This window comes from Topomyia yanbarensis, chromosome 1, assembly GCF_030247195.1.
Source record: "Topomyia yanbarensis strain Yona2022 chromosome 1, ASM3024719v1, whole genome shotgun sequence".
Classification (NCBI taxonomy): domain Eukaryota; kingdom Metazoa; phylum Arthropoda; class Insecta; order Diptera; family Culicidae; genus Topomyia; species Topomyia yanbarensis.
Genome location: NC_080670.1, coordinates 87,985,545 through 88,004,262, shown reverse-complemented (window position 1 = coordinate 88,004,262; position 18,718 = coordinate 87,985,545). Strand labels below are relative to the sequence as shown.

The following is an 18,718-nucleotide window of genomic DNA, read 5'->3' as shown; positions in this document are numbered from 1 at the left end:
TTTTTTTTTTTTTTTTTTTTTTTATTAGAGAGGTTTTAACCTTAAGGTCATTCACCTCTTCGGGTTAGAAAAATCTCTTATAAAAAATTTCTAACCCTATGTGCGGGGTTGGGACTCGAACCCAGGTGCGCTGCGTACAAGGCAATCGATTTACCAACTACGCTACGCTCACCCCCGGCTTTAATCTTCGCTTATCTAAAACATAACAAATATACTGTTTACTCTTCATTGTAGGGCAACAGGCATATCTTCGTAATCGGCCGACAGATGATTCCCTTGCTGGTACGTAGTTCGACGACGCGGGTAAGTCCGTCTGGTCCAGAACTGGTGCTGATGATCCTGGCTAATGACCACTTTACGGGTGCGAGAAACTCGTCGATGACCACTACCAATCTGCCGGGCTGGAAAGCAGTGTTTGGTGCGATGTGCTTGTTTTCCTTCTGCATTTCTTGTAGATATTCGGTCTTCCACTGGTACCAAAACTGTTGGGCCCTATGCTGGAGACGTTGATAATGATCAAGACGGGCGATCTGCATCTGGCTGACATCGACGTCGGGGAGAGCGGAGAACGAAGTACCGATCAGAAAATGTGCTGGTGTGAGGACTGCCAAATCATTAGGATCCTCCGTGAGTGGTATTAGAGGTCGCGAATTCATCGCCGATTCGATTTCTGCCAACACAGTAGCCATATCCTCAAACGAGAGCATTGCATTTCCAAGCTGGCGATGCAGGTGTTTCTTGGCGACTTTTACAGCTGCTTCCCATAATCCCCCAAAGTGCGGGGACTTCGGAGGGATCATATGCCATTGAATTCCTTCATTTGCGCAGTGTGTAGAAATTTCTCCGGTCGTTTTCTCCTTCTTCAGTAACTGGTAGAGTACATGCAGTTCGTTGCGGGCACCTTCGAAATTTTTTCCATTATCGGAGTGCATATGTGCGGGGCAGCCGCGGCGGGCAATGAACCTTCTCAGTGCAGCGAGGAACGCGGGGGTTGACAAATCGCTGACCAGTTCAATATGCACTGCTTTCGTTACAAAACAAACAAAAATGCTAATGTAGGCTTTTGTGGATGCTGCTCGTTTGTGTATTGGCTTTATGTAAACTGGACCGGCATAGTCAACCCCGGTGACCGAAAATGGGCGGCTTGGAGTGATTCTCTGCAGGGGCAATTGACCGGTCTGCTGCTTTGCTGGAACGGGAGAGGCACGGGCGCATCTAAAACAGCTTCTAATGACACTGTTGACCACTCGTCGTCCTTGAATTGGCCAATATTCTTGCCGAATAGCAGCTAGAGTTACACGGCCGCCACCGTGCAACAGTTTAAGATGGTAATGCTGGGCAACTAATCGTGTGAATGGATGGGAGCTGGGAATTAGGATCGGATGTTTAGTTATGTAAGGCTGCTCGGAGAGTCTTAATCTCCCTCCGACACGTAATATACCGTCTGGATCGACAAAAGGACTCAAAAGGCGTAAGTCAGATCGTTTAGATATCGCATAACCCTTCCCTAGATCCCTCATTTCCTCAGCGAATACGTCCGCTTGGGCCATTGCAATTAATTTTAAACGAGCTGCTGTGATTTCATCTACTGTGAGTGCTGTGGGTTTTTCTGGCGTTTGCCTGTCATACATCTTTCGTCGACAGGCAGTGATGAAACGAAGGCAGTATGCAGTCACACGAATCAATCGGTTGTACATAGAAAATCGATTGAATATTTCATTCACACAGGGCTTGTTTTGAACAGCCGCCACCACCCTTCGCCGTTCTAGAATATCTTCGGGGGTTTTCTGATGCAGTGTTTTTGTTGGCCATTCTGCTTCGGGTAGTTTTAGCCACGTAGGTCCGTGATGCCAAAGATCACAGTGGAGAAAATCGCTCACTTTTATCCCCCTCGTGATGAGATCCGCAGGGTTTTGTTTCCCTGTAACATGATTCCAGTGGGATCCGTGGGTACTGGTTTGTATCTCGGACACTCGATTCGCGATGAAAGTATTCCAGGTATATGGAGGGGAGCGTAACCATTCAAGCGTGACGGTGGAGTCTGACCAAAAGAACGATGCGGAGATGAGCATATCCAAAGCGGCGGCAACTTTTTGGTGCAAACGGGCAGCGAGAACAGCAGCTGATAATTCTAATCGGGGTACGGAAATTTGTTTTAGCGGTGCGATTTTCGACTTCGATGCAAGCAGCTGGATATGCACTCGACCTTTAAAATCAGTTGATCTGGCATATATGCAAGCGCCATATGCTTGCTGGGATGCATCTGCAAATGTATGCAGTTGGACGGTGGAATTCGGTAAGAATGCATATCGGTTAACTCTATAGGAGGAAAGTGATGGTAATTCGGTACAATAGTTCTCCCATTTAGTGCGTATATTATCCGAAACTTCTTCATCCCATCCGCAGGGTTGTAACCATAGCTCTTGGAGAAGCATTTTTGCTCTTATAATAATCGGAGCAGTGAGACCAAGGGGGTCAAAGTGTTTGGATGCAGATGACAGTATGGATCGTTTAGTGGGTGATCCGCATTCAATAAAGGGAGTGGAATCAAAACGTAGTTGATCTGCCACTGGCTCCCAACTGACTCCAAGCGTTTTTATTGTTTCGTCTTGGTCGAATTTGAGTGCGGTTTGAGTTCCAATCTGCGCCGGATCGAGGCCTTCGAGAACGTTTGCGTTATTGGATGTCCACTTTCTGAGAATAAACCCTCCCTTCCGTAGTAGTTCATCCAGTTCGATGCGAGTTTGAATTGCCTCTTCTTTCGTCTCTGCTCCCCCTATGTAGTCATCCACATAAAATCCCTTGCGTAATGCTGGTCCACCGAATGGATAACCGTCACCTTCATCAGTGGCGAGTTGCTGTAAGGTACGTGTGGCCAGAAATGACGATGGTTCTAGACCATATGTCACAGTTTGCAATTCGTAGGTGGAAATCGGGGCATGAGAATCGAATCGCCAAAGTATGCGTTGCAGCGGGGCATCTTCAGGGTGCAGTAACACTTGACGATACATTTTTTCGATATCCGCCACAAGCGCTATGGGATATTTGCGAAACCGAAGCACTAAGGTAAGGAGTTCATCTTGAACTATAGGGCCAACTTTTAAAGCATCATTTAGGGAATGCCCAGTTGACGTTTTTGCAGATCCGTCGAATACCACACGAACCTTTGTGGTTGTACTTGATTGTTTCAATACGGGGTGATGAGGTAGGTAGTGCACAAGGGGCGGTTCAATTTCGTTCGAAGGTACCAATCTCATATGATCCAGCGACAGATACTCTGATAGGAATGAATGGTATTGTGCCTTTAATTCGGGTGATCTACAATGTCGTTTTTCTAGGTAATGAAAACGACGAAGGGCGGTTGCTTTTGATTCACCTAACATGAGATCACAATCGGGATGCCTGGGTAAACGGACGGTATACCTTCCCTCGCATGTGCGGGAAACGTTGGAAGCAAAGTGGGACTCACACTGCTGTTCTTCTACCGAGTAGCTGAGTTTGTTTTCCATCTCTTCAATGCGCCAAAAACGTTCAAGAGCTTCCTGCAGTGGATTACTGAGCGCGATATGGCATACTATGGGATGCGCTGCAACGGGGGGAATGGTTCTTCCACTAACGATCCAACCAAAAACGCTGTCGATAAGGGTAGGGTTGTCAGGTTGATCAATTCTAGTACCAGGGTTTACGAATGTAAAGAAATGTTCAGCTCCGAGTAACATATCGATCGCACCAGTTTTGTTGAAGGTTGGGTCGGCCAAAAACAATTCCATCGGAATATGCCAGCTATGGGTAGGGGTAGCTACAACAGGTAAATCAATCGTGATTCGAGGCATGACGAGAAAATCAAGACCAATCTCGAAGTCGCCTTTTCTGGATTGAATATTGGTTCTGACACAATGATGAATGTTTGATGACGACTCACCTATGCCATACACGGGGATGTTGATTTTGCTTCGGTGCAGATGAAGAAGCTGACATAGTCGCTCGCTCATTATATTGGATTGTGACCCATTGTCTAGCAGTGCTCGTGCGGGATGCGATTTGCCGTTAGAGTCGACCACCAATAGCACGACCGTGGAAAGCAAAACGTTCGCGTTTGAAAGGGGGGTTTGATTTTTCGCTTGGACTGTTGCAGTATTAGTGGACGTCGCAGTTTGTTGAACGGTCGATGCATTGTTTCGCTTTTCAATGGGGATGGCTGGGTAGGCTGGCGTATGTGATGTGGAAGGTTGCAGATCATCTTCGATTGGATAGTACCCAGGATGCAGCAAAGAATGGTGTCGCTTCTTGCAGTGACGACATGAGAAATTCGATTGGCAATTGCGCGCAATATGATTTTGGCGAAAGCAATTGTGACAAAGGCGGTCATAGTTCACGAGATTTAATCGATCGGAGAGTGACATGTTTTCGAATTGTGGGCATTGGAAAAGTGGGTGATGCTGATCACATGCATGGCATTGACGATGGGTTGCTTCTAATGCGGCATGGGAAACGATTTTTTGGAACGACGGCTTACGAAACATGGGTGGCTGGTAAACCGGTGCAGGCTGGGCGTGGTGGTTAACAGACATCGATTCCAAAACACGGGCTCTTCGCTGTAGAAAATCGATCAGGCAGTTGAAGTCAGGGTTTTCAGCAGTAGTAGCGAAGTCTTCCCAAGCTTTGAGGGTGCCGGTATCAAGTCGCAGGCAAAGGAGATGTTCCAACATGGTGCTCCAGGCATCAATTGGTTCTCCAAGTTGACGAAGGGTTTTGGTGTGACGTTCGTATACATCGACGACAGAATGCAATGCGGCAGCAGATTCTTTATTCATTCGAGGGCAGTCTAATAGGGCCTGAAGGTGACGTTTTTTCAGCAGATACTCATTGGCAAAGCGTGAGACGAGCGCTTGCCAAGCGATGGTGTAGTTCGCGGAACTAATCCCTATAGATTCGATAAGCTGGGCTGCTTCTCCCTTGACAGCAGCGCGGAGGTAATGAAATTTCTGAATAGCGGGAACTTCTGCGTTGTCGTGAATTAAGGCAACGAAAGTGTCATGGAAAGCTAACCACTGGTTGTAGTCTCCGTCGAATTCCGGTAACGAAATGGTCGGTAGCTTTATAGCAGAGAGCCCAGAGTGAGCTTGAGGGATCATGTTTGTTGAAGGAGACAAGGGAAGGTACGATTTCAGAGCAGCCTTTATTTGGAAATAGGAGGTTTCATAATGGGAGCGGAATTGGAGGTTTTGTGCCATACCTTCGTTGGTTTCTTCCATGTCCTCGAGTTGCGATTGAACTTCATCCAGTCCTATCCACACGGTGTCCAGATTCTCGATGCGTATTGACACTTGCCCGGCGTCCCGTTCCACCAGGTAATTCTTGACGAACTGTTCCGCTCTCCCGATCGACGCGATGAGTGTTGTTCGGCGATTAACAAGCTGCTGCTTCGTACGTTCTTCGGTCATCGTGATAAATTCAAGCGTGCACTAGATGGAATACACAAAAAAGACCCGGTAGAGCCGGACAAACGGAGTAGAGAAGTTGGAACGGTACTAACCTTCTCAAGGCTAGTTTTATGCCTTGTATTTTTTACTTTGTTCAGGAACAGCTTCTCAATTCCTACCGGCACGGAAAAAATGGTGATAAACAGCAGGAAAGAGCAGCAACTAGGTCCTCTTAGTTAGGGGGAGAGCTCAAATCTCGCGGGCAGCTTTACGGTTGAATGAGGTCGATCGAAACACTCGACGTCGCGTTGGAATGGGTGTAAGCGGTAAAAAAAATGTGGAAATCTCAAGGCACCTGTGGTTAATTCCTGCGCACTTTGGAGATGTACGTACCGTGTGCCTGTACTAATTAGGCGTTGTATTGATTTTTTTTTGGTTGAATTATGGGATGGCGATCTTCTGAATACTAGTTGGAGAGTTGATCCGGAAACAATAGCGGGGAACCAAAAATGATGGCGGATAGCGTCGATTTTTCGGTGTGCGATGGCGAATTTACTGGAAGGAAACCGTATCCTGGTCACGGCACCAAAATGTTGAGGCAGGATCGTGGTTTCCGGCGAAATTCGTTTTATCGGGTTCACAGACAGGCAACAGACGGAAGCACCACCGAGCCGAACCGACAATCATGAGCGGGAAATGAAGAAACAGTAGGCTCTACGCACTAGTAACACTTCGGGATACTTTATTATACGATATAATTTCGATCTTGTCTACTCAACGGTTTGACTGGGAAAGAGGCAATTTATTTCACTGCTATCGCCTATTTAACCTACGTTACTTTTTAATTCAAATACTTTCTTACATGCTAATTTTATGGCAAGTGAACTGACAGCACTGACAGCATTCGGTCTACTCTCCATTGCCGACAGTGTTGAGAACTGTCAGTGGTAAAACAATAGGCAATCACGAAGAGCGACTAAAATGTTGGTACTGATTGAATCTATAAGCCAATAAATTGGGATAAGTGTTTCGATTTCATGTCTTCAGTATGTGATAGTCTTGCGTTCTGTTTTTGCTTATCGTGGATTTAAATGAGAAAGATAATCTTAAATAAGAGAGAAAAGAGAGGAAAAAAAAATCAACCAATCGAAATCGATTCAAGATCACTCTTTGATCTTTTCTATTCACTCAACACGAGTGCTTTCGGAATTGCGCTCTGATCTTCTCATTTCGTCTTCGTTATCCGTACAACTTTGATGCGTTAGGTGCAACAATTTTAATTTAAACTTTTTCCCAAATAGTTTTATTATTAGTCCACATATTTATTTAACGAATTGACAAGAAGTTTTGCAATTTTTTCACAGGAAACGGATAATTTGCTGTAATTTAAAAACAGATAACTCTAAGACAAAGCAAATTCGGAAAGTGCGATGTGTTGTGTGTCGGAAGCAAGTGATGCTGAAATTATTAAGCTCACCTATGTTTATAGTGTCTAGTTATTTTGGTCGTGTTATCAATGTTATATTTACCATATTTTACGTAAATTAGAAGCATTCATTAATCAGTGCTAAGCAATTTTCTTTTGATTAGTGAACAAGTTCTGAGCAGTTTCGCTCAGTAGATTAAATTCTGTGTAGTTTCCATTAGTAGATTAAATATTTGAAATATATATTTTACATTGTCCAAAATCCCATGAATTCCGAAATAAATCTTCAATTGTTCAAATATAATATTTATTTAATCTAGGTAGTCTTCTCAAGTTCCAACGGTTTGCTGAAAGGCAATAGAGCTAAGGTTCTCATTCTTGCTTTGTAGTGAAATCAGTAGTTTTTTCTACAGTTTCAGGGATCTAGGAAAATCAGTCTACAATATTTTTAATTCGTAAGTCCAATAATATAAAAAGGAAACCTAAAAAGAATCTACTTAAATAGATAAATAATTATTCTCAGTTGCCTGATAATATTGTCGAAGATAGTCTTTAACCCATTCCCCATGAGAGTCAAATGAAACAACATGTGTTTTTCTAAGGATTGTTATGATTACGACATGTTCAGTATCATTTAAATTGAAAATTTCATAAAGTTGAGCTAACGCAAACTTCTGATGAAGTCACAGAACTAGTAATAGAAGCAAGATGCCTGATCATGAAAATAGGAGTTGAACCTATTTTCCGCATCTACAAATCCCCTGCCTTATCAGAAAATTTGAAGCAAATTTCGACATTCATTTTGTTCGGACATTCTTCGCAACGGTAAACTTAGATTTCACACTGATATATTCCTATCCATGGAGAGAACCTTGAGGTTGGTTTCGTTCTCCTGATTAGCAAATGCGTGTAAAGTTTCGTGAGACTGGCTTTTGGATATTTTTCTACTCATTCCAATTTAGCGTCTTCTTCATCTTGTAAACGTGTAGTCTAGAATGCGTAGTATTTTCAAGCAGCCCTAAATACGTTGAACTCTTGAATATTCATTTTTGTAACTAGAGAAATTTCTTACTTCGCCAAGAACTTTTCATAATTATGTTCAGTTTCCAGTAAATATCTCAAGTCATCAGAATTAATACATTTATGCAATAATTTTAAGCCCCTCCCGAAACAAAATTTACAAAATACGTTGTTACACTAGTGGCATCTGTACAATGGTTCGTTTGGTAGACGTCGATAAATCAACAGTACGCCAAATCCAAAGTGTGTTGACGTTATACCAGATATGCTAGAACGAACAAACTATCTTTTATTCTTGTTAAACAATCGTTTCTTATCTTTTCCCAGCTTTTTATTATCTTTTGTATGCACTAATTCACAAAACTGTTCGTTAAAAGAACAAAAAGTAACAGAGATCTTTTCTAATGCATACAGTTTCAACAGTGAATTTCGTTCATGTTTTTCATGCCGCCATCTTTGAATTTCTTCTGGTCCATTAGTACGGCACACGAAAATTGCTTACTTGGGTTCGATTCCCAAACCCGCACATATGATTGGAGATTTTTAGGTAGCTTTTTTCTACCCCAAAAAAGACGAATGACCCTAAGGTTAAAACCTCTAAAATCGAACGAAACAAAAAAGCAGCTATTAAGTTCACTCTCTGCCCAACCTAAATCTCCGCAATACAATACATTAGATTCCACTGAATATGGAATCCGGTGAATTTGAATTAAACAATCTGTTTACCGCGTGTTCGACTGCCGCTCTTTTTGAATTTTTTCAAAAAAACGCGGTTTTGTTCTTTTAGTACAACGCCGCGTTTACCGTTCTGCCATCATTGCGGACAACCGCATTAACTTGCATGTATTCAAAATTATAATTGACAGCCGCTTTCCGTTGCCGTTCCGCTTCCGTCGCCATTGCGTTTAGGCCTTAACCGATTTCCGTAAAAATTCATACGTAGTAGACAATTGTTAGGGAGCGTGTTTGTGTGCTATTGGTTGAAGATTTTCTATACGCCAGATGGCGCTTTGGAACAAATTGTGTTTTTCTCCTATTTCGTTGAAAGTCACAGTAACGCGTGACGGATATCAGCTAGTACAATATAATGTAACATAACATAAAATAAAAACTCTACTATAGTGAGTATATTAGAGTGAAGAACTGTTTGTATCAGCCCCTGGGTGACAAAATGGGGATATTGGTAAAATCGGGACATAAGTCTATCTTCTGACCTCGCGCAAAGCCGAAGCATAAAAAATCGCTACGCTATAGCAGGCTATAGGCACCAGTGAAGCAAGCCAGCTTTTGTTCTATATCAGTGCACAAACAATATCATTGCCCCAGCTGCGGAGTGATATGAATTTGCTAAATGAGACAGAAGTGCCCGTGTTACGGGATAACACGATTTCGATCAACTTTAATAAAACTCGTGTTAGACCCACAGTTCAGGAAGTGGAGCAATTAGTTTAAGTTAAAATGGAGCTTAATCTCGCTGAAGTTACGTACATTCAACTACATCACGTTAAAAACTGTGTTTTGATCACGTTTAGAAGTTTAGCACAGGCAGAAAACTTCATTGAAAAGAATAACATTCAACACGAGGTCGAGTTTAATAACACCAGAATCAAGATCCCGGTGCATATGGATTGTGGACTTTTAATGATTTGGCACCGCGCACCAGTAAACATTTCATGAAACTAATTATGTCGCAATACGGTGAAGCGGCATCTATTACGAATGACACTTGGAGAAATTTTTTGACCGGCTTTCCCAACGGCGCACAGAGGAGTAACTAGAACAAATTCCTGGCCAATAACCAAATTTTTTTTTCGACTTTTTGTTTCGTAGTATTTTTTTTACATACCTATAAGTCTACTGTATAACGTGGCAAAATTATGAATATCTCGAAAACTGTTAAAGAATTTTTGCATGGATGCAAAATGGTGATTTTTAAAGGGGTTTTTTAATCATTTTCATTATGTATCCAGCAATATCGTTCTCTAGTGATGATAATTGTATTAAATAAGACAATATTCTTATAAACATAGCTTAATACAACCATTTATATAACTTCAGCCTAACACTAACTAAAAATAGTAGTGTTGCTGTGCACTGGACCACCTTTAAAAAATAAACAAACATTTAAACATTTTATTCCAAACTTGAATGATAAAAAAGTGATATTAAACGGCTAGATCCGGCAAAGTTGCTGAAGAAGTATTACAAAACAAGATTCCAGCTATCAAAACAACATAAGAAGTCTTCCGGACTTGTTTGATCCACAAATTCCAAGCGATTTGAAAATTTTGAATTTTTTATTAATTTGGGGTACACCGAAATGCTGTAGGGCCAAATACTATGTTTGAAAAAATGTATCTCTATGAATACGTGCACAGACGTCCCTTCCCCTCTTCCTTTGCCGCTGATCATTAGTTTATGAAACTAGAAAAACAAATGTATTCACAAAGATATCCTCGAGATTACTAGTATTCGAAAGGATATAGAAAATTGACCACTGCACTATTAGGTGGATAGATGCCAAATTGTTCCAAAAACTAGTATAGCAGTAAATAATTTTGGCCAGGATTCGACCTCAGTTACTCCTCTGTGCGGCATTCGTATTATGAGGATGCGAGTGACTAAACCGATACCCTCTTACATGACTCTCGAATGCAAATCACCAAAGGAAGGCGTAACCTATATGCAAACAACACTAAGCACATATTCCGGGCTGACCCAACATGCCAATTATGTAACCACACAGCCCACTATGGAAAAACATGCGCCGAAGCAACTAGTCAAAACTCATCAACTACAGCCAACTCTAACAAGCAGCCACCTACAGATAAACCAATAATGCGGCTACAACGACTACGACAACTGCTCCCAAACCAACAACTAGCATCGCCAATAAAGAAGCAAATACAGATGAAGACGGTATTAGAACATTTTTTTATTTTTACTTTTTGTAAAAACATAAATGATCCACAGTTCAGTAGTGCTAACTCATTGAGCCGTGTTAAATAAATCTTTACAATGAAAAAAATGGGACATATTGTTTCCTTTCTTTCCAATAAATCGAGATCGTTTAAATATTACCTTCGATCATTGGACGTAGCTTCATTACCCTGTATGATTTTTTTATTTTGGTTATACAGGTTTTAACCTTATGGTCATTCGCCTCTTTGTCGGGTTAGAGAAATCTCTTGAGCAAAATCTCTAACGCTTTGTGCGGGGTTGGGAATTGAACCCAGGTGAGCTGCGTACAAGGCAATAGATTTACCAACTACGCTATCTCCACCCCTTTTTGTTAATTAGATATACATTTCCCGGGGATATCCTAGTGTAAAATTAAAAATTGCTAATATTTTTATGTTTGTATATTTTGCATCTTTGAGATAAGAAAAACATGCTTAAGAATGTATTTACCCAAATTTAATTTGGTTCGTTTGCTAGAGTCCATCAAACAGATTTTGATGTGAGGTTTTCGAAGTCTGGAGCGAATCGGGGACTGATAGAATCGGGTCTTCACGGAATTGTTTTATAAGAATAATAATGTAACGTAACAAATAGGATTATTATAATATAAGGACTCGATTATTCGGAAGGAATAAGATAAATAGTCGTTCAATAGAGACGCTATTAATCTAGTTGACTACCGTCATCGGGGGTTATTTTACGCCACGGGGGCTACTTTACGTCAAAATTAAAGAATGGCACTTGAGCTTCTAGTTCAAATTTAACGTTATATTTTGACAAAAAACCTGTTTTAATCCACCTAGCGGTGCAATTGTGCCTTTCTCATTTCTCTAAACTATGGCACGCAGGCTTTTTATGTTCAACATAATCGTGGAAATGTCCATTACATTCTTAGTACACTTTGCACTTATACACAATGGCATGCCAGCCACGAACTTGATGAGCTACGTGTCGACGGTGAAACACTTGAAACAAAAAAATATCATACTCCATTAGCCTAATCAGCATTAGATCAATGTTATCTGCTTGCTAACTCATTTTGTCATGCGGGGCTGGGTATGTGAAGAGGGCGAAAGTCCCATGAACGAACAACTCCCCAGCTTAAATTGGTATGCTTTGTGATATAGTGGTGGTTTAAAGATGATGGGGTTGAAAGGGAGGGGTATGAGGGCTGTATGGGGTGGTGGTCTGAGGGGTGATTTAAGGAGATTTTTAAAGGAGGGGCGCGAACAGTAGAGGGTGGGGGGTGTAACCCCTCTCCGTAAACCATCAACTACGCTCCTGTTAAAATCCAGAAACCCTAAACGAGTCGAAAAAAAATTTGGCCCTCCAGGCCGGGATTAGGTTGACGTTTTTCAGAGTGATTGCATAACCTTTCTATATGAGAAAGGCAAAAATGTGCCAAAATCCAAAAAAGTGAATCGTAGTCAAATTTTTTTTTTTCGAGTTTGCATCAAATCTCGACGTTTCATGCACCTTGAACACATTTATTATCAAAAATAAAAATTCTATTTTTAATTTTTCGTCTAGTTTATATGAGAAATTTCTGTGTGGCCGCACTCTGAAACCCGTAATTCCGGAACCAGAATTCAGATCGATCCAAAATTCAATAGCAGCCGATGGGAAGGTTGCACCTTTCATTTGAGACTAAGTTTGGGCAAATCGGTCCAGCCATCTCTGAGAAAAATGAGTGACATTATTTGACACATACGCACATACACACATACACACACACATACACACACATACATACATACACACACATACAGACTTTTTCCGATCTCGACGAACTGAGTCGAATGGGATATGACACTCGGCCCTCCGGGCCGGGATTAGGTTGACGTTTTTCAGAGTGATTGCATAACCTTTCTATATGAGAAAGGCAAAAATTTTCGAGATAACATAAAATCTCGACGTTTCATGCATTTTAAAGATGTTTGGCATCAAAAATACGAATTCGATTTCTGAAATTTAATGGGGTCCCCCCTTTGAAAAAAAAATTAGAGTTCCGACTTATATGGGAATTTCATATGTGACCGGACGATTTAGTCTATATTTCCGGACCCATATAAGCGATCCGTACGAAATTTTATAGACATCTGTGGGGATATTATAGCTATCATTTGGGACTAAGTTTGTAAAAATCGGCCCAACCATTTTCGGGAAACTGACGTGAGTTCGTAAATTTTGAAAGATGGCCGCTTTTCCCGGGCACTTCCGGAACCGTCTATGGTGGTCAATGTAGTCAACGAAAGTTTGGTTGGCCGTCGGTGACCTAGAACAGCAAATTGAAGTTGTTTGAGAGACATTTTAGCGAAATTTTTACCTTTTTTCCTTTCATCGGAGTATCGGTTTGAATCACAATTTGCTATGTGATCGCACGCCACAACCTGTAACTCCGGAACCGGAAGTCGGATCGGGATGAAATTAAATAGCCATTTACGGGGACGCAATACCTTTCATTTGAGGCTAGGTTTAGTCGAATCGGTCTAGCCATCTCCGAGAAACCGATGTGACTGTTATTCTGAATTTAGATACTTCCGCCGGGGCTTCCGGAACCGATGATGGTGGCCAATGTGGCCAAATAAACTTTGAATGGATGTTAGTGACCTAATACTACAAATCGAAGCAGTTGTGGTCATATTTTGGAAAAAAATTCACCTTTATACATTCATTGCAGAATTTATTAAAATCGACATTTTCTGCGTGTTCGTACTCATCACCCTGTAATTCCGGAACCGGAAGTCGAATCCATTAGAAATTCAATAGCAGCCTATGGGAACGTTGAACCTTTCATTTGAGACTAAGTTTGTCAAAATCGGTTCAGCCGTCTCTGAGAAAAATGAGTGAAATTTTTGGTCACATACACACACATACGCACATACACACATACATACATACACACAGACATTTGCCAAACTCGACGAACTGAATCGAATGGTATATGTCACTCGGCCCTCCGGGCCTCCGTTAAAACGTCGGTTTTCAGAGCAATTGCAATACCTTTCTATTGAGAAAGGCAAAAACATAGTATTATTCGCTGGTTCAATACAAATATAAAAAATGGAAATAGGCTTATGAAAATGATTGCAAATAATCGTAGTAGGCGATGAAACTGAAATATAAAATATACGCAAAAAGCATTGTAAATTAAATTCTCTTGGGAAAGTGTGATATACTAGTCAAATTATTAGATAAGAGGATATAAATTACGTTAAATTAACCTGACAATGTAAAACAATTATTTGTGTTTGTACTTTTTGTCCGTATTTTTGATTTTTCGGTAATTGTTGACCATATGTCCATTTTATATAAATTTGGGGCTACTTTACGCCAAGCTTTACTTAAGTCTTTATTGCACAATCTGTATACCGTAAACCGGGGTGACTTTGATCACTCGAAACTTCTTTCATAGATCGCTTATTAAACCAGAATAGTCTACCCAATCATTTTAGTTTGAATTGATTTTTACTATAAACTTATAAAATACTGATTTGTTATACTTATGAACCTAGCTGGCAATTATTTCAAATTATTTTAAGCTAAAATTGGCAACATTTTTTTTTACTGTTCAATATTCCAACGTGTTAAAATAGATGAAACATTTTGTACATTGATAAAACACTGAAACAAAACAATTTTATCAGTTTTAAAGGTTTTCAGAATCTTTTATTTTAGTTGGACACAAATTATACGAATTTTGGTTACTCGAATTTTACAGTACATTGAAATACTTTGTATAATACTAATTAACATCTATTTAACAATGAGTATCTCTCCATAATTAGTTCAAACAAACATTTGAATGAAAAGCATTGACATCAATTAGTTAATGTGGGTGAACATGCAGGTTGTCAAAGTCACCCCTGAACACGAAAACGGACTTCAACTTGAAATCATTTTTGAAAAAATTGCTGTAAACGGACAATTTTAGGTAAAACCATCCAATCTTGTTCTCCATACATCAGTACATGGTTTAAAAATATTAAACTCGAAAAAAATGTGTTGTGTCTAAAAATATGTAATGATTACTTCGAAAAGTGATCAATGTCACTCCGGTTTACGGTATTTGATCTAAAATTTACTCTTATTTTGAGATTTGATTCTAATTGAAAGCAGATTTTTATTAGCGTACTAGTTTGACTGTTTTGAAAAATAACAGCAATCGATAATTTGCAAGTTGAGTAGTGTAGTTGCAATGGAGGCAAACATATAAAAACGCCATCGTTTCTAGAAGTGTTTAAACTATTTGTCGTAGAATGACAGAATAAGCAGCGGGGAATAGTTCTGCAGTGCAGGCGAATGAACTTATGGTTAAAACCTTACTAAACAAAAAGGGTCATCAATATATTGGAAATGGATATCTCATTAAAGATGGATGAACTGACCTGACCATTGCATATAACAGTACCATTCGCATTTCTGTTGGAAAAACCTTTGCACTCCGGAATACAACTACTCCGGAATAAAACTACTTGCTTATCTAATTCATAAGGCTCAATAAAAAAAATATATTATGAAGAGCGTTTTTTCTCCGCTTGTTGTTTTTGATTGTAGGACTTATTGACTCTTCGAAAACAAGGTTATTGGATGCATGGTTCGCAATACTTTCTTCTTCTTCTTTCCTTTTATTTTTACGAGCACGGCATTCACACATAAATATCGAGCATAATCCATAACAATAAATCAAGAAGTTAACATGATCTCGAAAAAAAGCTTTTTGGTGTGGTGGACCCCTGTGGGGGCGACTTTACGCCAATTTTGAGTTCTTTATATCCCATGTTCAACCTTGGTTTACCAAAAGTTCTTTTCACTGACTTTGGAGGTACTTCTGCCATATATAAAACATCAAACAGTTTCAAATTTGAAGTTGCGTGATCGTAGTTCTCGAGTGTAATATACAAAACGTTCTATTTTTGGCGTAAAGTAATCCCCGATGACGGTACCTTACGTTGGACGTTTCTGAGGAGACGTTAATAGAGAAGGCCCATGAAGGTAATTCGTGATGCCGATAAATCACTATGCGAAAATGCATGTGTTTCCTAGACAACAAGTTTAGTAGAAGTTTTTTTTTTAAATCGGTAAACACCGTGTAGGTGCAGCTTTTTAGTAAAAGAATGTTTATAGAAACTGAATCAAAAGCCCCAAATTGTGTATCTGACAGTAAGCCACTTGCTTCGATTCAAGGCGGGATAGGATCATTTTCTCGAACAACTTCCGGATATAGAAGAGCATTGCGATCGTTCGATGCGAATTGCGGTCGGAGGCTGGTTTACTTGGGTTTTGAATGGCGAAGACCTTCACTTGCCTCCAATCTTGAGCGACAATGTTACCCTTAAGAAACTTACTAGAAAGATATTTTGGCAGTGTCTGGCAGATTCCTCAATAATTTGAATTTTATTCTGTTCGGCCCTGGTGCTTAATTGTAACATAATAAGAGGGCAAGTGAGAACTTCACCATCGAAAAAGGTGTTAAATCTTTTACTGGGGTGAAATCCGGACAAACAACTGGCGATATCGAATTTCCAACGGTTCGAAAATTCCTCGAATTCGTTAGTACTGTTTCGGTTTCGCATACGCTGGGCCGCGTTTCTTAGCTTTCATCAAACTCTTCATTCGCGTGTCTAACATCGTGTACTGTCGATAACTAGCGGGTAACCTGTCATCCAGGATGGTCTTAAATGCGGCGGCCTTCTCCGCGTACACGACTGAGCACTTTTTGTCGCACCTTGGACTGGGCCGTCCGCGCGAGTTCGCGTCTGGTACGCGTTCAATCTGAGCTTGAATCGCCGTGTCAAGAATCAGACCAGCCAGAACCCGTACTCTTTCTCCGGAGCTCTTGTATGGACTCGATTTCGCCGAATATCGCAGACGCGTAGCTCTTCCAATCAACATTTCGTATGAGGTCGTACGAAAGATTGATTGTATTCGGTGACCTTGAACCGTTAACTATTGTAACTACGATTTGCAGATGGTCACTACCTTCCAGATGCAATCTAACCGCAGTTATGCATAGTGGTTTGATTTTGAAAAAATGGGAATAAATTAATAACTCCTCGCGGTTACGTTTTAAAAGTATAGTGTCTTCGGCAAAGTTGATGCTTAGTATCTAGGCCTTCATGTGGTTGCATCAAAATAGTTCGGAACTTGGCGGCTAGGGCGGCGCTCCACATAACTTTTTAATGAGGCTAGTGTCTTCGTAGAAGTTTTAGGTAATGCTATTTTGAGCAACTCTTCCGAAAATACTAACAATACTGGTCTTAAAGATTTTGATATAATGCGCTATTTTTGAAAAATAATTTCAATAGTTGATTTTTACCCTCAAGCGATTATAATTAATTTTTTTCTATCTTAAATTTGTTATTAAAAATGATCATCATAGAAAAAAACTAAAGCGCAAATAAACATCCTTTTTGAACCACGTGCATTGTTTGCCTTTCGTTTGCCCCTCTCAGCACATATTTATACGCTGTAAAGTTAAACGATAAGCTGTATGCACCACGAGATTGTGTGTGGTGTATCAAAGTAAAATATACCGAAAGAATTAAAAGCACGAACAGATCTGCAAGGTGTCGGAATCATAATCTAGATTATTCTGCCGACAATGGATAATGTGAGTATTGCGCACAATTCATGTCTTTGAATAGGTAAGGCTTACTTACATTCTGCAGCGTTACTAGAATAATATAGATTTTGATTCTAGTACCTCGCAAAACTGTTCGTTCTTTTAATTCTTTCGGTATATTTTACTTTTTTACACTACACACAATCAAGGTGTGGTACACTAAGCTGATTGTTTAATTTTGCAGCGTGTAAATCTGTGCTAAGAGAGGCAAACGAAAGGCTATCAATTCTCGTGGTTCTAAAAGGATGCTTACTTGCACTTTAGTTTTTTTATGCGATAATTTGTAATAACAAATTAAGGATAAAACTTAATTAACATCGCTTGAAGATAGTTCTGTATGAAATGGAAGTCGGGGGGTAGTAGCGACGCAATACTCAACTGCATATTTTGCCTGCCATATGAGACTTGGTTTGAGAAAATCACTGAAGCACCGATGTGACTTTAATTGTGGAATATGCCCGGAATCCGAGACTTCCGGAATCGTTGATAGTGGTTAATATATTCAAAGAATGTTTGATTGCCAATCGGTGATCCAAACGTGTGAATCGAAGTAAATTGGTGACAATTTCAATAGTTTTTAGTCTCTGAGGTATTACGAATGAAACTCAGCAGCAGTCAATGGTATTACTGTATCTTTCATTTGAAATCAAGTTTGTAAAAATCGGTAGAGAATTTGCTGGGGAATAGGTGTGAAATTAGCTTAGGGACTTGGTCAGTTCCCCAGAGGTATCATGAACCGTCATAGGTGGCAAATGTGGTCAAAGCTGCTTTGATTGATCATCAATGATCCAGACCCGCAAACTACAGTAATGTTGCACCCATTTTAATGTTTTACATTATTTGGATATCATGGTTGTACCAATTTATATGGGAATCTGCTGTATGACTGCACTCTTTTTTATATTTATTTATTTCATCTTTGCGACAAGCGCATACAGATTACTGCTTAACCTATATTAAATCACACATACCTATTCCTAAAGTCTAATAACATTCGACAAACATAAAAACATAATAGTTTCACTCATTACAACAGAGAACAAAATTAATAATTTCAATTTGCACTGTCACATTTCTTTAACGTTCAACGTGCGGCTCCCAAACTACAAATTCATCGTGGAATTCCCGGAAACAAATACCCCGTAGCCAGGTCGATGGGCACAATGCGATTCGTTTCAGGTTTGCATCTACCCCCACTTTGTACGAAATAAAAGGCATCGTACATGCGTCCTTCCATCCAGGCACCATTTTTTTACAACCACT

At 40.2% G+C, this 18,718-nt stretch overlaps 1 protein-coding gene across 1 annotated transcript; it reads right to left on the bottom strand.

Moving 5' to 3' along the window:
- Nucleotides 1–218: 218 nt before the first annotated feature.
- LOC131696339 (uncharacterized) lies at nucleotides 219–5,444 on the bottom strand. Its single transcript, XM_058984885.1, has one exon. It carries the CDS (start codon nucleotides 5,442–5,444, stop codon nucleotides 219–221), a length of 5,226 nt encoding a protein of 1,741 aa, XP_058840868.1.
- Nucleotides 5,445–18,718: the final 13,274 nt, after the last annotated feature.